Source organism: Ascidiella aspersa, chromosome 6 (assembly GCF_963924565.1).
Source record: "Ascidiella aspersa chromosome 6, kaAscAspe10.2, whole genome shotgun sequence".
NCBI lineage: Eukaryota > Metazoa > Chordata > Ascidiacea > Phlebobranchia > Ascidiidae > Ascidiella > Ascidiella aspersa.
In genome coordinates this window covers 23,495,203-23,523,200 of record NC_139452.1, presented here as the reverse complement: position 1 = coordinate 23,523,200, position 27,998 = coordinate 23,495,203, and the positions used below count along the sequence as shown (strand labels likewise).

At 36.6% G+C, this 27,998-nt stretch overlaps 3 protein-coding genes across 3 annotated transcripts in view; 2 read left to right on the top strand and 1 right to left on the bottom strand.

Moving 5' to 3' along the window:
* Positions 1-234: 234 nt before the first annotated feature.
* Positions 235-8,602, top strand: LOC146140881 (somatostatin receptor type 2-like). Its single transcript, XM_083392734.1, has 10 exons — positions 235-374; positions 1,611-1,773; positions 2,950-3,131; positions 3,812-3,855; positions 4,380-4,559; positions 5,028-5,149; positions 6,497-6,742; positions 7,591-7,703; positions 8,002-8,151; positions 8,473-8,602. Exons 1-10 carry the CDS (start codon positions 235-237, stop codon positions 8,600-8,602), a joined length of 1,470 nt encoding a protein of 489 aa, XP_083248860.1.
* Positions 8,603-12,053: 3,451 nt separating this feature from the next.
* The window catches only part of LOC146140879 (uncharacterized), a 33,001-nt gene continuing 17,056 nt past the window's right edge, over positions 12,054-27,998 (bottom strand). Inside the window, exon 11 of the mRNA XM_083391539.1 lies at positions 12,054-12,926. Coding sequence (XP_083247665.1) covers positions 12,788-12,926 — 139 coding nt within the window. The 3' untranslated portion in view covers positions 12,054-12,787. The remainder of the gene's footprint in view (positions 12,927-27,998) is intronic.
* On the top strand, positions 16,452-24,938 carry LOC146140880 (somatostatin receptor type 2-like). The gene is made up of 11 exons (XM_083391550.1): positions 16,452-16,591; positions 17,828-17,990; positions 18,971-19,152; positions 19,836-19,879; positions 20,355-20,399; positions 20,597-20,776; positions 21,245-21,363; positions 22,711-22,956; positions 23,806-23,918; positions 24,217-24,354; positions 24,674-24,938. The coding sequence occupies exons 1-11, from the start codon at positions 16,452-16,454 to the stop codon at positions 24,801-24,803; spliced, it is 1,500 nt and encodes a 499-aa protein (XP_083247676.1). The 3' UTR covers positions 24,804-24,938.

Genomic DNA, 27,998 nt, shown 5'->3' with positions numbered 1-27,998 from the left:
GGGTTCGACAGGTTACCAAAGGATAAGAACCACTGGAATATAGTGATGATTAAGCAACCAGAGTACCACTTTACCAGTATTTGCATCATAACAAAAAATGAAGTTAGTTCTTATGACAGATTGTTGGTTATTGCGTTGACCTGGACCCGATTCATGAATTTTAATCGCGTTTAAAATATTTTTTACGGAAAATGAAACTGTTAGAGTCAGCATAGGCTCACACTAGTAACTGCAATGTGGCAAGAAGACTTTGAAATCAACTGGCCGAAAGTGGTCTTCACGATTCTGATCTGCATCATCGGATTAGTGGGAAACACTGTCGTCATCTTCGTTATCCTAGTTCTCAAGGAATACAGGAAGTCGGTCACGCACGGGTGAGCAAGTAGTTAACAATAAACCCTCTGACGTCACAGGGCTTTGGAGCCGAAGCCGGAGCATGGAGCCAGATGTTTAAAAAATAACTCCGGCTCCGACATTTTTCATAAGATGCTATGCTACTACTAAAGGCTGAATTCACATAATTTAACAGCAACCCTTCACGAAATTAAGAATTGTTGCCTCGTTGGCGCCACATTTTTTAACTAACCATTGTGGTGTTTTGTTTGTGAATCTTTTTAAATGCTAGATATTGCAAATTAAGCGTTCCACCTTAAACCTCAGTTCTTGCTGGAGTCGGGCGATTTAACATTTACGTCTGCTCCAAAGCCCTATGACGTAACCGTTGCATTTGTACCTCAATATCCAGTGTTGTAATGATCGACTTGACTTAAGAATACTTTTAGTTTTTAAAAAAATGAAAAAAGTTGTCCTTAGTACCTTTAAAATGAATTGACTTAACTTAAGTATAATGTATGGAAGTCTTATGGGCAAAGACTTGATTTGGACTTCGTCATTTGGAAAAATACAATTATTTTCTTTTATTTTACCTCACTACTTATGCCGAAAACAGTTTGCCTGCTACTTTTTGTGAGTGCTGTATGAAATTATGCTTTTAATGTAAAAAGTTTGTCAGTTCAAAAAATAAACATTAGCCAATAGAGCTGGTTTGAAACAACTCAAGTTACGATCGCGATCTAGAAAATAAAGTTGATTCGTCTACAGTCTATAACACCCACCCACCTAACTAAAAACAGGTTGACATAGATTACACTCTATATTATAAAGCGATTCACTCCGAGAGTCGTTGTATTACTCAGCCAGCCAAAGACGTGGTTGAAATTTTCAACCTTATAATTTCAAATGTGCGGCCTTATCAGTTTTTAACTGCCTACCTATACTTAACAAGCACACTTCGGACTAAGACTACTCATTTAACCATTCCATTTAGGCATTTTTCTTTTTACACGTAAAATAATTGTATTTCCGAATTCGTTCGTAGAATTTACTGTAAAACACTGCTCAAAATTGTAAGTTTATTAATAGTTTATGATGTATTGTTAATGACCCGAAAGTGGGACTATTTTTTGAAACGACTCGCAGTTAAGATATGATAATATGTCGTTGCAAACTGATCTATATATGGGCATCACTTATGCTACGCGTTGCGTAAACCTTAAACCAAGACGCTTGTTTTTAAAGTTCGTACAAATAACAAATAAATGGTGTTCCAGGTATGTCTTGCAACTGGCAGTCGCTGACACCCTCTACCTGCTGTCGTTGCCTTTCTATGTGTCCGAAAACGTCAATGGAAGCTGGATTTACCCAGGGTGGATGTGCAGTGTCAGGGAAAGCATGTTCTTTCTAAACTACTACGCCTCGGTAACATTCCTAATGGTGGGCATACGTTTTTGTCGGGCGATATACGTAGCGAGTCTCTCAGAGCACACACATTCTGGAGGTCACTGTAAAAGTGTGAAGAATACATTAGTTAATTAGTAGGTCGACTAATATGCCCAGTATAGTTTTGGCTGGTAAAGCTAATGAAGCCATTTCATTCACCTATTGAAAAGCAGGGGGTCGCAGACTTTATTGCTTGGACGGCCTGCTGTTAAACAACTTTGGTACTGGCAAAAGCGACAATCTTATAGCGCAAATACAAAGGTTTTATGAAGAGTCGCATGCAAGTTGTAATGTGATATTCTCTGAAAATGTATTGTGTCATAGGCCGTAAACATTTTGCCGAGAAAGGTTGCTATGAAAGATTTGCGCTGAAGAATTTGCAAAAACAAAGTCTTTCAATTGGGTCTTAAAATTACATTTTGCAGTAGGACGGTGGCCTGGTAGAGTTTTCACAGCCCTTTGTTTGTGAAATTGATTTACTTCCTAGTTTTTTTCGGAAATGATTAGTAGTGTGAATTGTAAGGGAAAGTGCTATCCGGGTTGCCGGGTTATGGGTAAAGTGCATAGTCCTTTTTATGAATGATGTTAGTCATAAACAATAAAGGTCTTCATAGAATAGACAAAACTGGCGAATTTGAAAGGAGTCTAGATAACGGTTTTTATTTAGTCAAACGAAGTTTCAATGAATTTGGAAAAATAGGTTTTCACCATAATATTATGACTTCAACCGATCGAAACTTGAAAGATATCCATATGATATCGCACAGCGTAAAAACCGCCATGGTTTTAATTTTGAGTAATTGGTATTTCTACATAAGCTATAATCAGCAAAGAAATAGAACCTACATATATTGTAAAAATAAAACGATATAACATCTTTAAAATGGAACAACACTAAAAAAGTTTGCGCACTTTACGTTGTCTCGCTTTTTTATTAGAGCAGGTTTTATTTAAGCTATGACAGAGTTTGCTGCTATAGCGAATGCCAAACTGATAGCCGTTAAGGACTATATAGTTATAAGTTTTAGAGTTAATTTACTCCGCATTTTTACAGAACTTGTTTAGAAACTGGCCAACGACCCAACTACCCAATTAACTCACGTTTCTGTAAGTGAAAGCAAATACTTCAAGGATATACAAACTTACCGCTGAATCTTTTATTCGACTCAGGTGATGAGCGTGGATCGCTACATTGCGGTTTGCCGCGCTTCGCCCTCAAAACTGCAGAGACTGCGCAACCCGCGTTCAGGAGCCATCATTGCGACTCTAGTCTGGGTTGTTTGCCTCTGCTTTATGTGCATACCGGCCATGCACACGCGAAAAATGGGAAACTATCCTAAATGTGCTTGCGGGTAAAGCCGAGATGTCTATAGTTAAAAGTATACCCGCTCTTTCTGCACTAGTAACCGTTCCACAGGCGTAGCAAGGGTATTTTGCGCCCGGGGGCAAATTTTGAAATCTGCTCCACCTCTTCCATGTTTAATCACATTTTACATTAACATAATATACCTTGCTTTATACAAAAACAAAATTTTAATAAAACATTGTATTTAAAGTAGAAGCAGCCTGTTTTTTCGTTTGTAAACCTTATTATGGCGCCCCTGTACCTTAGCGCCCGGGACATATGTACCCCATCGCTACCCCCGTAGCTACGCCTCTGAACCGTTCAGACTATTCTCCGGTACGGCAAATTTGAACACCGATTTTGCCTTGTTTGTAGAGTCAGGCTATCGGCAGGTTTATAAATTTGGTTAGATCTGGTCATACTCCTAGAGTCAATATTCGAGTTTCGGGGATAAGTATGGAGTTATTTAAGACGTTCTTTAATTTTTTTTGGCGATTTAGGTCCTATTCACATGATTTCAGGTCTTATACCTATGTAGGTCTTGTTATGACTTTGCTACAGATTAATTCCGTCGGTGATAGTATTCCATTTTCCGTCAAACTCGCATGCATCGCATATATACTTTTAGGATTGCCTAAAAGAGTTACGAACGTTTTTTCAATAAGCTTTAATTGATTTTTTATTTAGGTACAACTTTCCTAGAGAGGGACAAATAATGGAAGACGACGAAGGTATGATTTGTCAACTTTAATTGCGTTTTTTAATTTTGATTTTAACAAAAAACGATTTAAGGCAGAATTTAAATATTTTTATTAATTAGTTTGCTGAAATGAATGGTTAGGTTTTTACAACGGCGCATTGTTGATTTACTAATATATGCAGTTATAATTTAAAAGATTTAGCTCAACTACAAAGATTTATTTGCCGAAGGTCGATTCTTTGTAGTTGGTTTAGAAAGCAGATGTTGGGCCTATTTCGGGGTACATTAAAACTTTTTTTTCTGCAACTTTTCAGAATGCAGGCCAAATGATCCCGGGAAGAATTCTTTTTCAAACGAGGGTAGGTACCTATATACAGTTGTAGTAATGCTATAAAAAGAGCTGGACATTTAAGTAAATAAAAGCGGACGAGAATCGACTAACAATACCATAAAAGTTAATGACCAACTGCAACTATGTATTTAATGATAACAGTTATTCAGTTAAGTGTCAAGAACAGAATTGTGTCATAAAGACGTTAAATAAATAATTAGCAGGTTTTAAAGATTACGGAAATTCCGACTACAACGACTCCACTGAGTATTCAAGCGGAGAAATGCTGTATTACCAAAATTTAACGAATAACCAGAGCAGAACGCCGTGGGATGACGAATCATCGACTGATTCGGTGGACAAACATCACAGCAATGAAGTCACGGCAAGTTCGGAAGTTTTATGTAAGTCCGAAAACTTATTTATTGTCCAACGTTTGCTATAAATGCACGAATTTACATGTTTTGACCGTTTTAGGATAAAGCAGTATCATCAGTACAAAGAAGCCGTGCAATAGTATGAATCGTGTGAACTCATACACTTCACAGAGGCCAATTACTGTTAAATTGTTTTAAGCCACAACAAATGCGAAAACCGTTATTGTGTAGCCAATGTGTCACGTCTACTTTCAAAACAAAATTATTCACAATGCAAACAAAATAAGCCTTGTGTTTTCTAAAATTAGTTCGTTTTTATTTTTTGCATTAAAGCGCTTTTAATATTAGAAAACAATATAGTTGCTAAACCTTGGCACGGGAAGAAGTTATAAGATAAAAATTGGCACGTTGGCATATTTGAGTTGGACACACCTGGTTTAGCGTAACCCACACAAATGGTAGCAGGTGATGTATCATTTCCATCTGTTTTAAAAGTCCCAGACAAGACGGTGCCGGATGTGGAACTACCTCCTTCATGCACTTATCACTTTACAGGACGAGCATGGAAAAGCTTTTTGCTGATGAACTTTTTTCTCATGTACATCATTCCGATAGCGGTAAGCCCCATGGCTGTCACAGTAAGTTACTTGAAACCTTTATATTCACACGCAGTTGGAATGTACATTGTATTGGGGACAATTCTTCCCCCAAATGTGACTACCAAATAACCTGAAAGATATTTACATTTTGCCTATAAAAATGTATACACAAATGCAGAGACTTTTAAACTTTATTTCCTGTGGAACCCGTTTGCTGGTAAAATAAAAAAGTAGAATGTTTAGTTTAACATTTGAAACAGTATACCTATACAAAACTATAACTGCATGTACACAAGCTGTTGAACGATTTCGACAATCATGAATAGTTTTTACTCAATGAAAACAATGTGTTCTGGTGAAAAACCTTATAACTGTTAGTCGATAAATTTAAAATGTATATTACGCAGACCCTTATATACTTATTGAGAATTTGCTGACCCAAATTGAAAACAAACTTTTTCGGGAATATAGTTTCAAACACTTTCCTTTCTTAATATTTCTTTTGTCCGAAGCAATTATAGTTGACAACTAAGTGAAGGCAAAATTCAAGACCGCCCTCAAAACAAAAAATGTTTCCTAAAAAAAACATAGTATTATTGTAAATAATATGCTTGTACGAAAACGAACAAAACTAATTCCAGTGCAACTGTACACTTGGGTTGAATTGCAAGTAGTCCAACTAGCACGATATATTGGTGATTTACTGTACAAAAAACAAATAGCCGTTAAATAGGGATGTCGTTCGGTTTGACAGCGTTAGTAAACGGATTAGCAATGTTGAATATTTTGCAGAGTTTTGCTTAAAACTTTTATTGTCGCAAGTATTAAAATCGAATCATGTACAAACGATAAGGCGAAAAAGCAGTGGTTGTGTTTTGCAATGGCTAAACCAATAGGAGTATATAGCCTACACGTATTGTACGGCTAAATTATTATAGGAAACTGTTTTGCTTTCCCAATTTAGTGATATTTTAATACTGGTGTAGTGCATTTTAGGGTAGGGGTTCTGGGATCCATCGACCCCTTGGGTGTCCGTAAACAAGTTCTAGGGGGTCCATGAAGACTTAATTGAAATATAAGCGTATATTTAAGAAGTAATCGGTTTTTCACTGAATGTAATTAGACTCCATTTAAATTTTACATTTTTGGACCGCAATCAACAGATTTGTAAAGTCTATTTGTATTGTGACGTTACTTTATGACGTCATCTCTGACATTTTCTTGTCTACCCTGTTCCACGTGAAGCAAAAAATAAACTAGGGGTCCGAGGTAAAAAAAAGTTAAAAAAACCCTGGTTTAAGACGAAAATAGAATTGGCCAGGATTTCTACAAAAAGCCTCAGCTGAATTGTAAATCACTATTAAGGTGATGGCGGTCAGTTACGGGTTGATCGTCAGGAAATTTTCCAGCACCAAGTTCCGCAGCGACAGTACAGTGAGTAAGACACAGTCGAGCGGCAAGAAGCGCAAGACGAGCACACGTTCAGACAAGGACAGACGCCGAGTGACGATCATGTGCGCCTCCTTAGTATCAACATTCGTTGTACTCTGGCTCCCATTCCACGTCGCTCACTTGGCAAAGATTGTCGGAATCGACGTGCCACAGGAAATGGTACAAACTATAACTATTTCATTGCAAAGTTGCTTGTTCTAACAAAATGTTGCACGCATTGGATTAGGGTTGTTTCTCGACTCTATACTCTCTGAACTTATGTAGCTCAGTTGGTAGAGCGACGTTCCCGACCGGTCGTGAGTTCGAACCTCACTGCAGGCTAGTTGTTTTTCTAGCCTGACCTGCTTGCATCATAGATTCACAAATTCGGCGAGTCTGCGATGGCTTTTCGGTTTACTAATTTGTTAAGGCTGTCTCACGTAAATGTGCCTAACCTGCGGTTTCAACCGGCAGCTTGCAACCTATATTATTTGTGACATTGTATTGCTGTGTGTTAACCGGTGACACCTTCGGTGGATAGACTTGTAGTAGGGTATTTTTTTTCGTTTAAGTTGGGACAAAGACAAACATGACGGTTGTGTACGGAGTTATTTGCGGCAAATTTGTCAAGAAACAACTGTTTCAGTGTCGCTAATTTTCTAAATTTAGATTTGGGCACTTGGCCGATGTTTACTAAACAAAAAAAGTCAATTTGATAATAAATCCTTGACACTTTCTTTCCACAGAGCTTTCGTTTGTTCTAACCCTCATGTAGCTATCCCAAATAGTATTAACAACTCTATCGAAAAAATAAGACCACCGCCTTGTAACCTATGTAAAAGCGTTAGTGGCCATTGTCTTTACAGAAAATGGGAAACATTTTAGCGAAAACCTTTGCGTTGTTGATGGGCCATAAATATTTTTAAAACTGTGACCGTATAATAGACCAGTAATGTACATCTAAATTCATTTCACGAGTGTTTTGACAAATTGTCACACGACAAAATTAATTGACCTTGTTTTCACAGTCTTATGTCTGCGACAATCTTTTCATTGCCGGTGGCGTATTTGCTAATCTCAATTCGGCAGTAAATCCGTATCTGTACACGTTCTTGGGATACAACTTCAAAGCACGCTTGCTGTAAGTATATAGGCAATTTAAGATTTAAAATGTAAACAATTCATTAAATACGCCTTCAATAAACGTCGTTCTTTGTGAAGAGATTTTAGTATAATATTTTTCCAAACACCGTGGACAAAAAATAACTCCATATATCTGCGCGGTTGCTTATCCAATTGCACTTATATTGATGTTAAAGCTTCGTGTACATTTGAGTTGCAGTGATATTAGATTGTCCTGGATATAACCAGGTCTTACATATCAGATATTTATCTTAACATACACGTTTTTATCGACATTTTTTGTTTCTGCATCAAAGCTTAACACGAAACACGATCAGACGTCGGAAAAGCGCTGTTTCCGGTTCGTTTGGAGTCAGAAACACAACCAAAAGCAAGAAAGTGGTTAGAGAAGGGAGTTCCGGCAACCTACGGACTGTGATGACTAAAAAAAAAAAAAAAAAAAACTGGTACGTATACCGCCAATAGGATATTACATCGCTGCAACTATAAGAGGGTATACTGCTCGATCAGTATATCAGTACTTCCAAAAAAAAACAAAACTGAAAACAGTACTTTTTGAATTAATTTAGGCTTTATGTATAATGCAATGCTACGCAACCGATATGCCGCAAAACTGTTCCAGGTGTGCCGCGGTGTTCCAGGAAATTGACTTGTTTTAAACGTTGAGTAGGTCAACGCGATTTAAAACTAATAGATAAACGAATCATAATAATTTATTTGGACCTTGCCTATCAACATATACCTTTAAATATTTTGCCTTCAAACAGCGAACAATCACGAAGTAAGACATCTTCCGAATCGTCAAGGACATTAGTTCAAATTAACAACGTTTCACAAGTAGAGGTTCACCATCCTCCAAACACGGAAATGGTTACTGCAACGGAAACGACTGTCTAAAAAATAACTTTTATTCGTAAAAAGTAAAGTAACATTGTTGCACATTATTATAGCGTTTTACGGTTTGCAGCGTTTTTATTGGTCCGTACATTTAAAACTGTTTACACAACTTAAATAGATTACGTCATGGTGTATTGAGGGCATCATGAGATAATTTGGCTACGTCAGACTCACTAAAACATAGCTAGTAAACAAAGCGTGTTTGGTAATCAATTATTTATTGTATTTAAACCGCTTAATGTAAAGTATTGACACGCATGACGACGGTTTAGAAATATAAATGTAACAGAGTGACATGGGGGCCGACATTAATTTTATTGGTTTTAATAGCGGAAACTATACATAACTTAGAAAAACGTTGCATTATTGCACATACTGTCGGCTGCAAAAGGCGTCAGAAGATTGCTGTTAATAAATAATCTTTACGTTTAAAATTTCAAAATCAGAAAACCAGCCAATTAAAGATATTATTTCTAAACGCTGTAAGCACCACTTGCGTAAAAATTGAAATTATTCCGCTGATCGCATGTATGTATGTGTATATGTAGCCCATATGTGCGTAAAGGGCGACATGCGGTCAGTTGCCACACTATATATTTGAGCCGAATTTCTCAAATTTAACCAAGCGAACTGGCCAAGTTTAAAATAAACATTCAGTTTAAATTGTTTGCAGTTAATTGGCAATTACGTGGTAATAGTGTTAAAAATGCACAAATGTGATTATCAGTGGGTAGACAATTTACAGGATTTTGGCTGTATATAAACCTGAATCGAAGACAGTTTTGTTTGTACATAACATGCAAAACAATTTAAACTATTGCAGAAACAAAATTATTTTGGTTTTAACACGTTATCGCTGGTCTTTTGGAACGGTCCTGAAGGCTGAATATTTGACACATGGTATACAAGCGTAAATTTAAGTGTAGCAAAGTTATAATGACGACCTAGTAAAACTGCTCTCCGAAAACAAATTGCTAACAGTCTCTGTCAACGCACCATTTGCGTATGATTATGGCGGCCTTGACTACCTTTTGTTTTCGTATTCTATGTCGCTTTTGTTAATACTTCAGTGTGATGCTTTACACCACGTTTTCCAACATCATTTCGTGTTTTTGCGTTATTCTTTGGGAGTTTCTGGTTTGAGCGACCTTGGTATCGTTCGAACAGAGATGATAACAGAATCTTTCATAAATACACAGAATCTTTCATAATAATGCAGCATGATTTGTCATTGTTATATTCTACGGAAATGCAACATAAATTTTTTTCTAATGTAAAAGTAAAAATTCTTGAGGTAAAAAACGCAAATGAATGGCTGAAGACAGCAAACTGTCAGTAATATTTAATAAACATCAACCGATGTAATCAGTGTAGAAAAGATCGACTAAAAGTTTTGGGGAGGCAAAAAATTTGAACTTGAACTAGTAAAAGTATTTGGTTTGGGCAGCGCCTTTCGATGCAGATGAAGACAAGACACGCTGAGTAGGAAACCATAGTTTAATAACTTGACGCTGAAGCTCCTACCTCACAGAGATAAATATACTTTATATAACTAATAAAATATAACTTATTACAACGAATCATCAATATTAATGACACTTCGATTGGGAGTCCATTTTGGCTAGTTACAACTCGTTACAACCTGATTGATCATTTTAATTGTCCTTTCACGATGACTATGTGTGAGAACATATCGAAAGTACTTGCTGAGCATAAGCACGTTTTAAACGGTTTCATACACGTAAAAGACCACTAAGCCTCAACGGTTTTTGCAGGTAATGCCATGATAATTCCATGTAGTAAACGTAAAAATAACAACATCGTAAAATTGCATGAAAATTGATGTGGCATGCCAGTGATCGACTGTTGTGGTATTGCTCATTAACAAAACAAATTATTAAGAGTACAATATTGATCATTTTTTGGAGGGGGCATGGCCCCTGTTTCCTCCCTAGCCACGCCTATTTTTACAATTGTTTTTAAATTTTTCGGGGATGACGTCACCAAGTCACGTCAAAACGTGATGCCACAAATAAGACATATTTAGAACACTACACAGTTCGTTGACTTGTCAAAGTTTGAAGTTGGATTCGTGTTACTTTTATCACGAAGATGTTATTGATTCGGGCAAAGCGAAACAACGGCTTTAGGTTGCCAAAATTGTCATTTTCGACGGTGTGATAAGACACACGGCACGACGCCTTTGGGCCAATAAAAATATCCAAATTGGTCAAGGCATACTAGAAACGCTATCGTACTTATTCCCAAATTGGTGAAAATGTGCTTTTACGTATAGTTAAAATAGGCAAACAATACTGTTTTATTGGGGGGGGGGGGGGAAGGCATGGCTCAATCCCCCTCTGTTCAATAAAAAACAATTCTGCAATGCACGAATACTGATTTAATACACTTCTGATACCTTTTGTAAGTTGTTTACCGGTACCCGAACTTTAATCTTGTATATATGCTACACATGAGTAAATAGTAGCATATACTCGGTTGAAGAGTATACTGCCTTAATTTTTTTGTTCATATAAGACTTAAAGTTATCTATTTTCAATTATGACCTCACGTCATTGTTATCTGGGCTTCGGAGTCGGACTCGGGACACGAGGAGACGGTTTTGTTTTGCTGTAGTCGGGACTCAGGACTCGAGTAAGACCACGTAAAACTACCCGAGTCCCGAGTCCGACATGCGTAGTACCAAATTTTAAAACTTATTTGGCCCCAACTGTAAATTGAAAGGCGGAAAAGCATATGGTGGAGCATTTTCCAGCCTTGTATGGCAAGTAAATAAATTATACGACACCCCTTTAAGTAAATTGCTGAATATGCACGTTATTTTAGTTACGTAAAGTGGCGGAACACAGGCTGTAGAGTCAGGGCCGGACTCGGGACTCGACGAAATTGCACATTGGGCCGGAGTAGTTCTCGGGACTCGGGTTTATATCTTTGTGCCGAAATCGTTCAAAATAACTCGGGTTATTTTTAACCGATATCGCAACACTGATTGTTATATATACATGCCGACTTTTATAATTAATTTGCAAAACTAAATAAAACCACAGATACGAAAATTTCGCACATTTTGCTTTTAGCGAATCTTTGCACTGTGTGCGCTTTTCAACAATTTGAAAACCGTACATATTACACAATTAAGTAATGTTAAAGTTTCATTGGCTTTGCGGCTATGAACATATGTATTGAAGTGTGGGTCTCGAGGGTTTAGTAATTAATCTCTAGTGCATCAAACCCCTGACTTAGACGAATTAAGTGGCTCATAAGAATTTGGGAAAAAAGGCTCATGTTGCGGTAAACTTTACCCTTCCAAATAAGTTTAGCAGTAGTCCAGTGGAAAACTATTAACGTTCTTCTGCCTGAAATTTGCGACACCAATATAAGGCTAATTAGAGCCACGTTGATGCTACATAAATAAAACGTGACTTCAAAATAGTGCACGAAAGTGTCTCTCTTGTTTGCCACGCAATTTACAGATGAAAATAATATGCTATATACACACAAAAAAGACATGAAAACAAAATAAACAAAATATAGAAATGAATAAATATACTTTAAATGCCTTGACAACCAAGGCTTTTAGCTTCTTGTTTTTAAACAAAAACTAAAATAAATAACATACATTTGCAACATTGTGGGTAACAAAAGCATATGTGAACAAAAAGCTATTTAAAAAAGTTTTAAAAAGAAACTATCACCATCCGAGTTAATTAGTTACTTTCAAGTTTTAAAATACAGTGACACTATACATTTTGAGACACTGCAAATAAATTAGACTGTTTTATTATATTAGGAATTAAACAATTAGCATTTTACAAAAAGTCCAGTACATCAGAATAGTGTATCGAGTTTGGGCATATCCAGGATTTTTGCTTTACAGGACTATGAAAAATTTCAAAGATGTTGTCACAAACTTGGTGAAAACTTAACGTCAAAACTGCTTTTTCGTGAGCGAAAAAATGCGAATTCTTCTTAGTTGCAATGGGAATTGAACTTTCAATTATATTCAACGAGACAATACGGATTTTTTGAAATGCGGCGTACGTTGACACACAAAAACAAATCTTTCCATTGCTGGTAATACAAGCTCGAACGAAGGCCGATGAGCGATAAAACTGAAGATTTGCAATGTACAGGTCAGTCGGTGAAAAAAAAAATTTAGTGTCTTTAAACTTTCGAAGAAGCGACCTCAATTGCTTCGCTTTGCAAATTGGTGACGACCTTATGTGTTTCTCCTTGAGCGTTATCATTTTTGGTAGAATCCAAAAAGGATTTGCTCTCGGAAAGCTTCCTGTTTCTTTTAGTTCTAAAAAACAAGAACGCAACAGTAACGTTTTATTTTGTTCGACTAGCGTCTCTTAACCGATGCGCTGCGGCTAAAAGGAAAAACGACGCTAAGAAGTCAGCTTTGGCGCAGCACGCGTGCAAATTTCACCACGATATTAATTTCTGTGGTGACTTATTGCAAAAGAAGGTGATTATCGTAAACGTCTGTTTCGTGAATCCTGGAATATCCACCAGCTGCCGGATAACGTATAGCGTAAATATAAAACCAAACGTTTTATTTCCAGCTCTGTACAGACAGCTAGGTGTTAAAAGATAACAACTGAGTCGTACGTCGTCGCTCTTATCGCTTTTTATTTTGAACGTTGTTTAGCGTATTTTCATCTCCTTATTTTGTTTCGTTTTACTTTGCGTGTTTGCGTGCCATAAAGAAATAATCCACTTGGGTTGGGAATATAATGACCTTTCGCGATAAACTTATGTCTTATTTTTAATACCAGTCAATATAACGTTCAAGTCTATGATGGTGTTTCACGGAGTCTGAGTAACGTTTTTAGAGTTTTGGACCAATGCTATTGCTTTCAAGATATTTCGATACAGTTTGTCGTACCAACTCGGCCATCAACAGTTGTCGGAAATACTGTTTCCATTTTAAAAGGTGAAAGCCGGCGGTTCTACGGAAGACGAAGAAAGCGTCAGCGACCAAAACGCGAAACATTGGTCGGACAACGAAAATAACATTCAGGGGATGAATTGCACAAACCATCATGAAGGGCAAATCAGCAAGGGCGCGATTTCGTTTGAATCTCAAGACAACAAAGCAATAGAAGTCGTGTGAGCTGGAATTCTATTTGCCTTTGGACAAACAAAATCGTCTGAGCAAAATAAGACCAGGGAGTCGAACCTTTTGACTTATCCTGTTCAGGTTCGGTTCGGGTTCAAGACTATTTTGCAAAACTCGGTGCGGAGCAGATTTGAAAGTTTCAGTTGAGGTCCGATTCGAACAAACTCATTCTAAATTCGGTTTATTATGCTCCGAGTTTAATTAAAACCTCTTACACTAAACCAAGAACCAAAAGTTTAAATAACATTCATAAAGTAGTGTAAACCATCGTTTGAAACATCGTGAAGAGGTAGTTGCTTATAAAACGCTAAAAACTGCATCGTTTGTCAACGAATGTTTTGTTTCCTCTTTCGCGATATATATTGTTGTTGCTTGTATCAAATTATTGTCAGTTTAACTAAGCCTAAAATACTGTTTAATGTTTAGTTTAAAGTTTGCATGGCTTACTAACTATGTTTAATCTCATGGGCATCTTTATCGTATCTAATTTACCCCTTGAAATAAAAAAGCAAGATAACAAGTTAGTAAATTATATAGTACGTTATTCAATAGACTTCACTAGGCAAAAAAAAAATCAAAAAAAATCAAAAGAAAAAAACGGTATTAATAAATTTCACTCAACATTTTGATGCGTCACAATGTGCATTGTGACCACATGCTTGAGTGTTTCGCATTTTTGATGGGTTCAGTTCCGGTTCGACTCCTTTTTTTAAAAACTATTTTTCTTTATGTGGATTGCAAAATTATATTTTTACTTGACTTTACACATAACTTATCAATGTGTAAATCAGGGGTGATTACGTTTTGTCATCAAGGGCTATGAACATAAAACAGACCACGGTTTTAGAGTTAAATTTTAACAACCTTTCACACATTTTAGATTAAAATCGTTATGTCTCTCGGTATATATTGACAACTCATTGCACAATATTTTTACTAAAAATTCATCGTATAAAAAATGATTACTCATTAAAAAAATAGATGGTATATTAAATATCAACGCTAGCTTCTTGTTATGCCTATCATTTTTATTTATCCGAATATAGTTGTTCAATTTGCTTGATATGCTACGTTTTTAACATTTGTTCACTGCTTGTTTCTTGTTCATACTATAAATAAAAACAATAAAATTCTAAATATGTTATGTGAAAAGAATTTTCATAAAGTAAAAATATGTTATAGTTGTTTATGTGTTTTGTTTTTGAAATACTGCTTTAAAATAGAACGTATTTACCAATTTTTTTTATTGAAAGACTTGTATTTGATGTTCTTCACTTTTATATGACTTGCCATGTAGAAATGAATTTTAAAAATGACTTTTTTGTAAAACGATGTGGTTTGCGCTACCATAGGGAAAACATTTGCATGACCCAATAATGGTCTAAAGGCGAAACCGAAAAAGCCATTAGAAAATCAAAAATGAACAAAGGAATTATATTGTATAGAGTTCAATAAACTAAGACATTTAGCAAAATTTTTGCTACGTTTCTATGCTATTGTATACTGATGACGTCCATATTAGGATGACGTGTTTTTTAAGAAGGGGGCTGGTTTCGTTACTGCTGTCGTGTAATATAACACGTCTATAAAGAAGACCCAACGTTTTATGCTACACACGGTTTTATTGTGTCCAGCTTAATGAGTCAAAGTTAGCGAACTTATCAGGTCTGTATAGCAAAGGGTGGTATTTACCCTTGAGTGCGATAATTTCCAATGAGTAGGTATCATTTTGGACGTTTCGAATAACTCTTTATTCATTTTCAACATCAATAAGTATAGCTTATTACACGAGAAAACAATCACTTTTACTTCGATTTAAAAGAAGAATTGTTTTTCCCTACTTACCCATTGTCATATTGAGTGATGGCCTACACGAAATATCCTGACTCATATCCAGGAATTGTACAGTGTTTGAAGAAATACCACGGACAAAGCTTTTATTTAAACGTTCGTTACTTTCACCAGGTTTCGCACGAGTTTAGTTCTTTTATATGCCGTGGTTAGCAGGAAAGATATGACGGCACATATCTGAACATCGCTTGTTCGTCAAATCAGTTAAATTTGTTGGGTCTCTGTGTTGAAATTAAGATCCTGGCAATATAGGCTTGACAAATACAATATATGTGATTGGTAAAAGGCCTACATAGTTGGTCACAATACCGACTTGTTTTATCTTTGAATATATAGTGGTTCTTAACCAGGGTTCGATCGAACCCTTGGGGTTTGACGCAGCTGTTTCGAGGGTTCGGTGAGAACGTCCTCTGAAGCATAAATGCTGTTATTTCAAGCTAATTTCGAATCTCTTTTATTTGCCGAGGTGTCATAACGTTATAAATTGAAAGTTTGGCCAATTTACCCTATATAAATACAAGTTTATAATTTAAATATGCCTAGTTTCATCTGCTAGGAGGAAAAAACGAGTTCTGAGCATAAATTTGGGGTTGGACGAACAATTGCAGAATAACATGGGGGTTCGACAGGTTACCAAAGGATAAGAACCACTGGAATATAATGATGATTAAGCAACCAGAGTACCACTTTACCAGTATTTGCATCATAACAAAAAATGAAGTTAGTTCTTATGACAGATTGTTGGTTATTGCGTTGACCTGGACCCGATTCATGAATTTTAATCGCGTTTAAAATATTTTTTACGGAAAATGAAACTGTTAGAGTCAGCATAGGCTCACACTAGTAACTGCAATGTGGCAAGAAGACTTTGAAATCAACTGGCCGAAAGTGGTCTTCACGATTCTGATCTGCATCATCGGATTAGTGGGAAACACTGTCGTCATCTTCGTTATCCTAGTTCTCAAGGAATACAGGAAGTCGGTCACGCACGGGTGAGCAAGTAGTTAACAATAAACCCTCTGACGTCACAGGGCTTTGGAGCCGAAGCCGGAGCATGGAGCCAGATGTTTAAAAAATAACTCCGGCTCCGACATTTTTCATAAGATGCTATGCTACTACTAAAGGCTGAATTCACATAATTTAACAGCAACCCTTCACGAAATTAAGAATTGTTGCCTCGTTGGCGCCACATTTTTTAACTAACCATTGTGGTGTTTTGTTTGTGAATCTTTTTAAATGCTAGATATTGCAAATTAAGCGTTCCACCTTAAACCTCAGTTCTTGCTGGAGTCGGGCAATTTAACATTTACGTCTGCTCCAAAGCCCTATGACGTAACCGTTGCATTTGTACCTCAATATCCAGTGTTGTAATGATCGACTTGACTTAAGAATACTTTTAGTTTTTAAAAAAATGAAAAAAGTTGTCCTTAGTACCTTTAAAATGAATTGACTTAACTTAAGTATAATGTATGGAAGTCTTATGGGCAAAGACTTGATTTGGACTTCGTCATTTGGAAAAATACAATTATTTTCTTTTATTTTACCTCACTACTTATGCAGAAAACAGTTTGCCTGCTACTTTTTGTGAGTGCTGTATGAAATTATGCTTTTAATGTAAAAAGTTTGTCAGTTCAAAAAATAAACATTAGCCAATAGAGCTGGTTTGAAACAACTCAAGTTACGATCGCGATCTAGAAAATAAAGTTGATTCGTCTACAGTCTATAACACCCACCCACCTAACTAAAAACAGGTTGACATAGATTACACTCTATATTATAAAGCGATTCACTCCGAGAGCCGTTGTATTACTCAGCCAGCCAAAGACGTGGTTGAGATTTTCAACCTTATAATTTCAAATGTGCGGCCTTATCAGTTTTTAACTGCCTACCTATACTTAACAAGCACACTTCGGACTAAGACTACTCATTTAACCATTCCATTTAGGCATTTTTCTTTTTACACGTAAAATAATTGTATTTCCGAATTCGTTCGTAGAATTTACTGTAAAACACTGCTCAAAATTGTAAGTTTATTAATAGTTTATGATGTATTGTTAATGACCCGAAAGTGGGACTATTTTTTGAAACGACTCGCAGTTAAGATATGATAATATGTCGTTGTAAACTGATCTATATATGGGCATCACTTATGCTACGCGTTGCGTAAACCTTAAACCAAGACGCTTGTTTTTAAAGTTCGTACATATAACAAATAAATGGTGTTCCAGGTATGTCTTGCAACTGGCAGTCGCTGACACCCTCTACCTGCTGTCGTTGCCCTTCTATGTGTCCGAAGACGTCAATGGAAGCTGGATTTACCCAGGGTGGATGTGCAGTGTCAGGGAAAGCATGTTCTTTCTAAACTACTACGCCTCGGTAACATTCCTAATGGTGGGCATACGTTTTTGTCGGGCGATATACGTAGCGAGTCTCTCAGAGCACACACATTCTGGAGGTCACTGTAAAAGTGTGAAGAATACATTAGTTAATTAGTAGGTCGACTAATATGCCCAGTATAGTTTTGGCTGGTAAAGCTAATGAAGCCATTTCATTCACCTATTGAAAAGCAGGGGGTCGCAGACTTTATTGCTTGGACGACCTGCTGTTTAAATTTATGTGTTACAGCAGGACGGTGGACTGGTAGAGTTTTCACAGCCCTTTGTTTGTGAAATTGATTTACTTCCTAGTCTCATTCGGGAAATGATTAGTAGTGTGAATTGGAAGGGAAAGTGCTATACGGGTTGCCGGGTTATGGGTAAAGTGTATAGTCCGTTTTATGAATGATGTTAGTCATAAACAATAAAGGTCTTCATAGAATAGACAAAACTGGCGAATTCGAAAGGGGTCTAGATAACGGTTTTTATTTAGTCAAACGAAGTTTCAATGAATTTGGAAAAATAGGTTTTCACCATAATATTATGACTTCAACCGATCGAAACTTGAAAGATATCCATATGATATCGCACAGCGTAAAAACCGCCATGGTATTAATTTTGAGTAATTGGTATTTCTACATAAGCTATAATCAGCAAAGAAATAGAAACTACATATATTGTAAAAATAAAACGATATAACATCTTTAAAATGGAACAACACTAAAAAAGTTTGCGCACTTTACGTTGTCTCGCTTTTTTATTAGAGCAGGTTTTATTTAAGCTATGACAGAGTTTGCTGCTATAGCGAATGCCAAACTGATAGCCGTTAAGGACTATATAGTTATAGGTTATAGAGTTAATTTACTCCGCATTTTTACAGAACTTGTTTAGAAACTGGCCAACGACCCAACTACCCAATTAACTCACGTTTCTGTAAGTGAAAGCAAATACTTCAAGGATATACAAACTTACCGCTGAATCTTTTATTCGACTCAGGTGATGAGCGTGGATCGCTACATTGCGGTTTGCCGCGCTTCGCCCTCAAAACTGCAGAGTCTGCGCAACCCGCGTTCAGGAGCCATCATTGCGACTCTAGTCTGGGTTGTTTGCCTCTGCTTTATGTGCATACCGGCCATGCACACGCGAAAAATGGGAAACTATCCTAAATGCGCTTGCGGGTAAAGCCGAAATGTCTATAGTTAAAAGTATACCCGCTCTTTCTGCACTAGTAACCGTTCCACAGGCGTAGCAAGGGTATTTTGCGCCCGGGGGCAAATTTTGAAATCTGCTCCCCCTCTTCCATGTTTAATCACATTTTACATTAATATAATATACCTTGCTTTATACAAAAACAAAATTTTAATAAAACATTGTATTTAAAGTAGAAGCAGCCTGTTTTTTCATTTGTAAACCTTATTATGGCGCCCCTGTACCTTGGCGCCCGGGACATATGTACCCCATCGCTACCCCCGTAGCTACGCCTCTGAACCGTTCAGACTATTCGCCGGTACGGCAAATTTGAACACCGATTTTGCCTTGTTTATAGAGTCAGGCTATCGGCAGGTTTATAAATTTGGTTAGATCTGGTTATACTCCTAGAGTCAATATTCGAGTTTCGGGGATAAGTATGGAGTTATTTAAGACGTTCTTTATTTTTTTTTGGCGATTTAGGTCCTATTCACATGATTTCAGGTCTTATACCTATGTAGGTCTTGTTATGACTATGCTACAGATTAATTCCGTCGGTGATAGTATTCCATTTTCCGTCAAACTCCTTGCATGCATCGCATATATACTTTTGGGATTGCCTAAAAGAGTTACGAACGTTTTTTCAATAAGCTTTAATTGATTTTTTATTTAGGTACAACTTTCCTAGAGAGGGACAAATAATGGAAGACGACGAAGGTATGATTTGTCAACTTTAATTGCGTTTTTTAATTTTAACAAAAAACGATTTAAGGCAGAATTTAAATATTTTTATTAATTAGTTTGCTGAAATGAATGGTTAGGCTGGTTAAGTTTAAAAATGTTAAAAGCAAAATATAAATAACGACACTTGCAATCTAGTTTTGCATAGGTTATATGTGTTCTATATATAGAACTATAGTTTACCTCTTTTTCAGCATTTCGGGACTACGAATACACTTGACTAAAGGTTCGCCCACAAAGACCAATTGGGATAACTTATCGTGTTTAGAATAAATTATTTTTTACAACGGCGCATTGTTGATTTACTAATATATGCAGTTATAATTTAAAAGATTTAGCTCAACTACAAAGATTTATTTGCCGAAGGTCGATTCTTTGTAGTTGGTTTAGAAAGCAGATGTTGGGCCTATTTCGGGGTACATTAAAACTATTTTTTTCTACAACTTTTCAGAATGCAGGCCAAATGATCCCGAGAAGAGTTCTTTTTCAAACGAGGGTAGGTAACCTATATACAGTTGTAGTAATGCTATAAAAAGAGCTGGACATTTAACTAAATAAAAGCGGACGAGAATCGACTAACAATACCATAAAAGTTAATGACCAACTGCAACTATGTATTTAATGATAACAGTTATTCAGTTAAGTGTCAAGAACAGAATTGTGTCATAAAGACGTTAAATAAATAATTAGCAGGTTTTAAAGATTACGGAAATTCCGACTACAACGACTCCTCTGAGTATTCAAGCGGAGAAATGCTGTATTACCAAAATTTAACGAATAACCAGAGCAGAACGCCGTGGGATGACGAATCATCGACTGATTCGGTGGACAAACATCACAGCAATGAAGTCACGGCAAGTTCGGAAGTTTTATGTAAGTCCGAAAACTTATTTTTTGTCCAACGTTTGCTATAAATGCACGAATTTACATGTTTTGACCGTTTTAGGATAAAGCAGTATCATCAGTACAAAGAAGCCGTGCAATAGTATGAATCGTGTGAACTCATACACTTCACAGAGGCCAATTACTGTTAAATTGTTTTAAGCCACAACAAATGCGAAAACCGTTATTGTGTAGCCAATGTGTCACGTCTACTTTCAAAACAAAATTATTCACAATGCAAACAAAATAAGCCTTGTGTTTTCTAAAATTAGTTCGTTTTTATTTTTTGCATTAAAGCGCTTTTAATATTAGAAAACAATATAGTTGCTAAACCTTGGCACGGGAAGAAGTTATAAGATAAAAATTGGCACGTCGGCATATTTGAGTTGGACACCCCTGGTTTAGCGTAACCCACACAAATGGTAGCAGGTGATGTATCATTTTCATCTGTTTTAAAAGTCACAGACAAGACGGTGCCGGATGAACTACCTCCTTCATGCACTTATCACTTTACAGGACGAGCATGGAAAAGCTTTTTGCTGATGAACTTTTTTCTCATGTACATCATTCCGATAACGGTAAGCCCCATGACTGTCGCAGTAAGTTACTTGAAACCTTTATATTCACACGCAGTTGGAATGTACATTGTATTGGGGACAATTCTTCTTACAAATGTGACTACCAAATAACCTGAAAGAGTTTTACATCTTGCCTATAAAAATGTATACGCAAATGCAGAGACTTTTAAACTTTATTTCCTATGGAACCCGTTTGCTGGTAAAATAAAAAAGTAGAATGTTTAGTTTAACATTTGAAACAGTATACCTATACAAAACTATAACTGCATGTACACAAGCTGTTGAACGATTTCGACAATCATGAATAGTTTTTACTCAATGAAAACAATGTGTTCTGGTGAAAAACCTTATAACTGTTAGTCGATAAATTTGAAATATATAATACGCAGACCCTTATATACTTATTGAGAATTTGCTGACCCAAATTGAAAACAAACTTTTTCGGGAATATAGTTTCAAACACTTTCCTTTCTTAATATTTCTTTTGTCCGAAGCAATTATAGTTGACAACTAAGTGAAGGCAAAATTCAAGACCGCCCTCAAAGCAAAAAATGTTTCCTAAAAAAAACATAGTATTATTGTAAATAATATGCTTGTACGAAAACGAACAAAACTAATTCCAGTGCAACTGTACACTTGGGTTGAATTGCAAGTAGTCCAACTAGCACGATATATTGGTGATTTACTGTACAAAAAACAAATAGCCGTTAAATAGGGATGTCGTTCGGTTTGACAGCGTTAGTAAACGGATTAGCAATGTTGAATATTTTGCAGAGTTTTGCTTAAAACTTTTATTGTCGCAAGTATTAAAATCGAATCATGTACAAACGATAAGGCGAAAAAGCAGTGGTTGTGTTTTGCAATGGCTAAACCAATAGGAGTATATAGCCTACACGTATTGTACGGCTAAATTATTATAGGAAACTGTTTTGCTTTCCCAATTTAGTGATATTTTAATACTGGTGTAGTGCATTTTAGGGTAGGGGTTCTGGGATCCATCGACCCCTTGGGTGTCCGTAAACAAGTTCTAGGGGGTCCATGAAGACTTAATTGAAATATAAGCGTATATTTAAGAAGTAATCGGTTTTTCACTGAATGTAATTAGACTCCATTTAAATTTTACATTTTTGGACCGCAATCAACAGATTTGTAAAGTCTATTTGTATTGTGACGTTACTTTATGACGTCATCTCTGACATTTTCTTGTCTACCCTGTTCCACGTGAAGCAAAAAATAAACTAGGGGTCCGAGGTAAAAAAAAGTTAAAAAAACCCTGGTTTAAGACGAAAATAGAATTGGCCAGGATTTCTACAAAAAGCCTCAGCTGAATTGTAAATCACTATTAAGGTGATGGCGGTCAGTTACGGGTTGATCGTCAGGAAATTTTCCAGCACCAAGTTCCGCAGCGACAGTACAGTGAGTAAGACACAGTCGAGCGGCAAGAAGCGCAAGACGAGCACACGTTCAGACAAGGACAGACGCCGAGTGACGATCATGTGCGCCTCCTTAGTATCAACATTCGTTGTACTCTGGCTCCCATTCCACGTCGCTCACTTGGCAAAGATTGTCGGAATCGACGTGCCACAGGAAATGGTACAAACTATAACTATTTCATTGCAAAGTTGCTTGTTCTAACAAAATGTTGCACGCATTGGATTAGGGTTGTTTCTCGACTCTATACTCTCTGAACTTATGTAGCTCAGTTGGTAGAGCGACGTTCCCGACCGGTCGTGAGTTCGAACCTCACTGCAGGCTAGTTGTTTTTCTAGCCTGACCTGCTTGCATCATAGATTCACAAATTCGGCGAGTCTGCGATGGCTTTTCGGTTTACTAATTTGTTAAGGCTGTCTCACGTAAATGTGCCTAACCTGCGGTTTCAACCGGCAGCTTGCAACCTATATTATTTGTGACATTGTATTGCTGTGTGTTAACCGGTGACACCTTCGGTGGATAGACTTGTAGTAGGGTATTTTTTTTTCGTTTAAGTTGGGACAAAGACAAACATGACGGTTGTGTACGGAGTTATTTGCGGCAAATTTGTCAAGAAACAACTGTTTCAGTGTCGCTAATTTTCTAAATTTAGATTTGGGCACTTGGCCCATGTTTACTAAACAAAAAAAGTCAATTTGATAATAAATCCTTGACACTTTCTTTCCACAGAGCTTTCGTTTGTTCTAACCCTCATGTAGCTATCCCAAATAGTATTAACAACTCTATCGAAAAAATAAGACCACCGCCTTGTAACCTATGTAAAAGCGTTAGTGGCCATTGTCTTTACAGAAAATGGGAAACATTTTAGCGAAAACCTTTGCGTTGTTGATGGGCCATAAATATTTTTAAAACTGTGACCGTATAATAGACCAGTAATGTACATCTAAATTCATTTCACGAGTGTTTTGACAAATTGTCACACGACAAAATTAATTGACCTTGTTTTCACAGTCTTATGTCTGCGACAATCTTTTCATTGCCGGTGGCGTATTTGCTAATCTCAATTCGGCAGTAAATCCGTATCTGTACACGTTCTTGGGATACAACTTCAAAGCACGCTTGTTGTAAGTATATAGGCAATTTAAGATTTAAAATATAAACAATTCATTAAATACGCCTTCAATAAACGTCGTTCTTTGTGAAGAGATTTTAGTATAATATTTTTCCAAACACCGTGGACAAAAAATAACTCCATATATCTGCGCGGTTGCTTATCCAATTGCACTTATATTGATGTTAAAGCTTCGTGTACATTTGAGTTGTAGTGATATTAGATTGTCCTGGATATAACCAGGTCTTACATATCAGATATTTATCTTAACATACACGTTTTCATCGACATTTTTTGTTTCTGCATCAAAGCTTAACACGAAACACGATCAGACGTCGGAAAAGCGCTGTTTCCGGATCGTTTGGAGTCAGAAACACAACCAAAAGCAAGAAAGTGGTTAGAGAAGGGAGTTCCGGCAACCTACGGACTGTGATGACTAAAATAAACTGGTACGTATACCGCCAATAGGATATTACATCGCTGCAACTATAAGAGGGTATACTGCTCGATCAGTATATCAGTACTTCCAAAAAAAAACAAAACTGAAAACAGTACTTTTTGAATTAATTTAGGCTTTATGTATAATGCAATGCTACGCAACCGATATGCCGCAAAACTGTTCCAGGTGTGCCGGTGTTCCAGGAAATTGACTTGTTTTAAACGTTGAGTAGGTCAACGCGATTTAAAACTAATAGATAAACGAATCATAATAATTTATTTGGACCTTGCCTATCAACATATACCTTTAAATATTTTGCCTTCAAACAGCGAACAATCACGAAGTAAGACATCTTCCGAATCGTCAAGGACATTAGTTCAAATTAACAACGTTTCACAAGTAGAGGTTCACCATCCTCCAAACACGGAAATGGTTACTGCAACGGAAACGACTGTCTAAAAAATAACTTTTATTCGTAAAAAGTAAAGTAACATTGTTGCACATTATTTTAGCGTTTTACGGTTTGCAGCGTTTTTATTGGTCCGTACATTTAAAACTGTTTACATAACTTAAATAAATTACGTCAGTGGTGTATTGAGGGCATCATGAGATAATTTGGCTACGTCAGACTCACTAAAACATAACTAGTAAACAAAGCGTGTTTGGTAATCAATTATTTATTTTATCTAAACCGCTTAATTCAAAGTATTGACACGCATGACGACGGTTTAGAAATATAAATGTGACAGAGTGACATGGGGGCCGACATTAATTTTATTGGTTTTAATAGCGGAAACTATACATAACTTAGAAAAACGTTGCATTATTGCACATACTGTCGGCTGCAAAAGGCGTCAGAAGATTGCTGTTAATAAATAATCTTTACGTTTAAAATTTCAAAATCAGAAAACCAGCCAATTAAAGATATTATTTCTAAACGCTGTAAGCACCACTTGCGTAAAAATTGAAATTATTCCGCTGATCGCATGTATGTATGTGTATATGTAGCCCATATGTGCGTAAAGGGCGACATGCGGCCAGTTGCCACACTATACATTTGAGCCGAATTTCTCAAATTTAACCAAGCGAACTGGCCAAGTTTAAAATAAACATTCAGTTTAAATTGTTTGCAGTTAATTGGCAATTACGTGGTAATAGTGTTAAAAATGCACAAATGTGATTATCAATGGGTAGACAATTTACAGGATTTTGGCTGTATATAAACCTGAATCGAAGACAGTTTTGTTTGTACATAACATGCAAAACAATTTAAACTATTGCCGAAACAAAATTATTTTGGTTTTAACAAGTTATCGCTGGTCTTTTGGAACGGTCCTGAAGGCTGAATATTTGACACTTGGTATACAAGCGTAAATTTAAGTGTAGCAAAGTTATAATGACGACCTAGTAAAACTGCTCTCCGAAAACAAATTGCTAACAGTCTCTGTCAACGCACCATTTGCGTATGATTATGGCGGCCTTGACTACCTTTTGTTTTTGTATTCTATGTCGCTTTTGTTAATACTTCAGTGTGATGCTTTACACCACGTTTTCCAACATCATTTCGTGTTTTTGCGTTATTCTTTGGGAGTTTCTGGTTTGAGCCACCTTGGTATCGTTCGAACAGAGATGATAACAGAATCTTTCATAAATACACAGAATCTTTCATAATAATGCAGCATGATTTGTCATTGTTATACTCTACGGAAATGCAACATAAATTTTTTTCTAATGTAAAAGTAAAAATTCTTGAGGTAAAAAACGCAAATGAATGGCTGAAGACAGCAAACTGTCAGTAATATTTAATAAACATCAACCGATGTAATCAGTGTAGAAAAGATCGACTAAAAGTTTTGGGGAGGCAAAAAATTTGAACTTGAATTAGTAGAAGTATTTGGTTTGGGCAGCGCCTTTCGATGCAGATGAAGACAAGACACGCTGAGTAGGAAACTATAGTTTAATAACTTGACGCTGAAGCTCCTACCTCACAGAGATAAATATACTTTATATAACTAATAAAATATAACTTATTACAACGAATCATCAATACTATAATGTAATGACACTTCGATTGGGAGTCCATTTTGGCTAGTTACAACTCGTTACAACCTGATTGATCATTTTAATTGTCCTTTCACGATGACTATGTGTGAAAACATATCGAAAGACTTGCTGAGAATAAGCACGTTTTAAACGATTTCATACACGTAAAAGACCACTAAGCCTCAACGGTTTTTGCAGGTAATGCCATGATAATTCCATGTAGTAAACGTAAAAATAACAACATCGTAAAATTGCATGAAAATTGATGTGGCATGCCAGTGATCGACTGTTGTGGTATTGCTCATTAACGGAATACAAAACAAATTATTAAGAGTACACTATTGACCATTTTTTGGAGGGGGCATGGCCCCTGTTTCCTCCCTAGCCACGCCTATTTTTATAATTGTTTTTAAATTTTTCGGGGATGACGTCACCAAGTCACGTCAAAACGTGATGCCACAATAAGAAATATTTAGAACACTACACAGTTCGTTGACTTGTTAAAGTTTTAAGTTGGATTGGTGTTACTTTTATCACGAAGATGTTATTAATTCGGGCAAAGCGAAACAACGGCTTTAGGTTGCCAAAATTGTTATTTTCGACGGTGTGATAAGACACACGGCACGACGCCTTTGGGCCAATAAAAATATCCAAATTGGTCAAGGCATACTAGAAACGCTATCGTACTTATTCCCAAATTGGTGAAAATGTGCTTTTACGTATAGTTAAAATAGGCAAACAATACTGTTTTATTGGGGGGGGGGGCATGGCTCAATCCCCCTCTGTTCAATAAAAAGCAATTCTGCAATGCACGAATACTGATTTAATACGCTTCTGATACCTTTTGTAAGTTGTTTACCGGTACCCGAACTTTAATCTTGTATATATGCTACACATGAGTAAATAGTAGCATATACTCGGTTGAAGAGTATACTGCCTTAATTTTTTGTTCATATAAGACCTAAAGTTATCTATTTTCAATTATGACCTCACGTCATTGTTATCAGGGCTTCGGAGTCGGACTCGGGACACGAGGAGACGGTTTTGTTTTGCTGTAGTCGGGACTCAGGACTCGAGTAAGACCACGTAAAACTACCCGAGTCCCGAGTCCGACATGCGTAGTACCAAATTTTAAAACTTATTTGGCCCCAACTGTAAATTGAAAGGCGGAAAATCATATGGTGGAGCATTTTCCAGCCTTGTATTGTAAGTAAATAAATTATACGACACCCCTTTAAGTAAATTGCTGAATATGCACGTTATTTTAGTTACGTAAAGTGGCGGAACACAGGCTGTAGAGTCAGGGCCGGACTCGGGACTCGATGAAATTGCACATTTGGCCGGAGTAGTTCTCGGGACTCGGGTTTATATCTTTGTGCCGAAATCGTTAAAAATAACTCGGGTTATTTTTAACCGATATCGCAACCCTGATTGTTATATATGCATGCCGACTTTTATAATTAATTTGCAAAACTAAATAAAACCACAGATACTAAAATTTCGCACATTTTGCTTTTAGCGAATCTTTGCACTGTGCGCGCTTTTTAACAATTTGAAAACCGTACATATTACACAATTAAGTAATGTTAAAGTTTCATTGGCTTTGCGGCT

Excerpts from the sequence above, each read along its gene's own strand:
- LOC146140881 (XM_083392734.1), top strand. The coding sequence starts at position 235 with ATGTGGCAAGAAGACTTTGAAATCAACTGGCCGAAAGTGGTCTTCACG. Across the intron at positions 3,856-4,379 it reads AATAATGGAAGACGACGAAG|GTTTTAAAGATTACGGAAAT; the intron begins GTATGATTTGTC and ends AATAATTAGCAG. Across the intron at positions 4,560-5,027 it reads GGCAAGTTCGGAAGTTTTAT|TCCCAGACAAGACGGTGCCG; the intron begins GTAAGTCCGAAA and ends CTGTTTTAAAAG.
- LOC146140880 (XM_083391550.1), top strand. The coding sequence starts at position 16,452 with ATGTGGCAAGAAGACTTTGAAATCAACTGGCCGAAAGTGGTCTTCACG. Across the intron at positions 19,880-20,354 it reads AATAATGGAAGACGACGAAG|AATGCAGGCCAAATGATCCC; the intron begins GTATGATTTGTC and ends ACAACTTTTCAG. Across the intron at positions 23,919-24,216 it reads AACTTCAAAGCACGCTTGTT|CTTAACACGAAACACGATCA; the intron begins GTAAGTATATAG and ends TCTGCATCAAAG.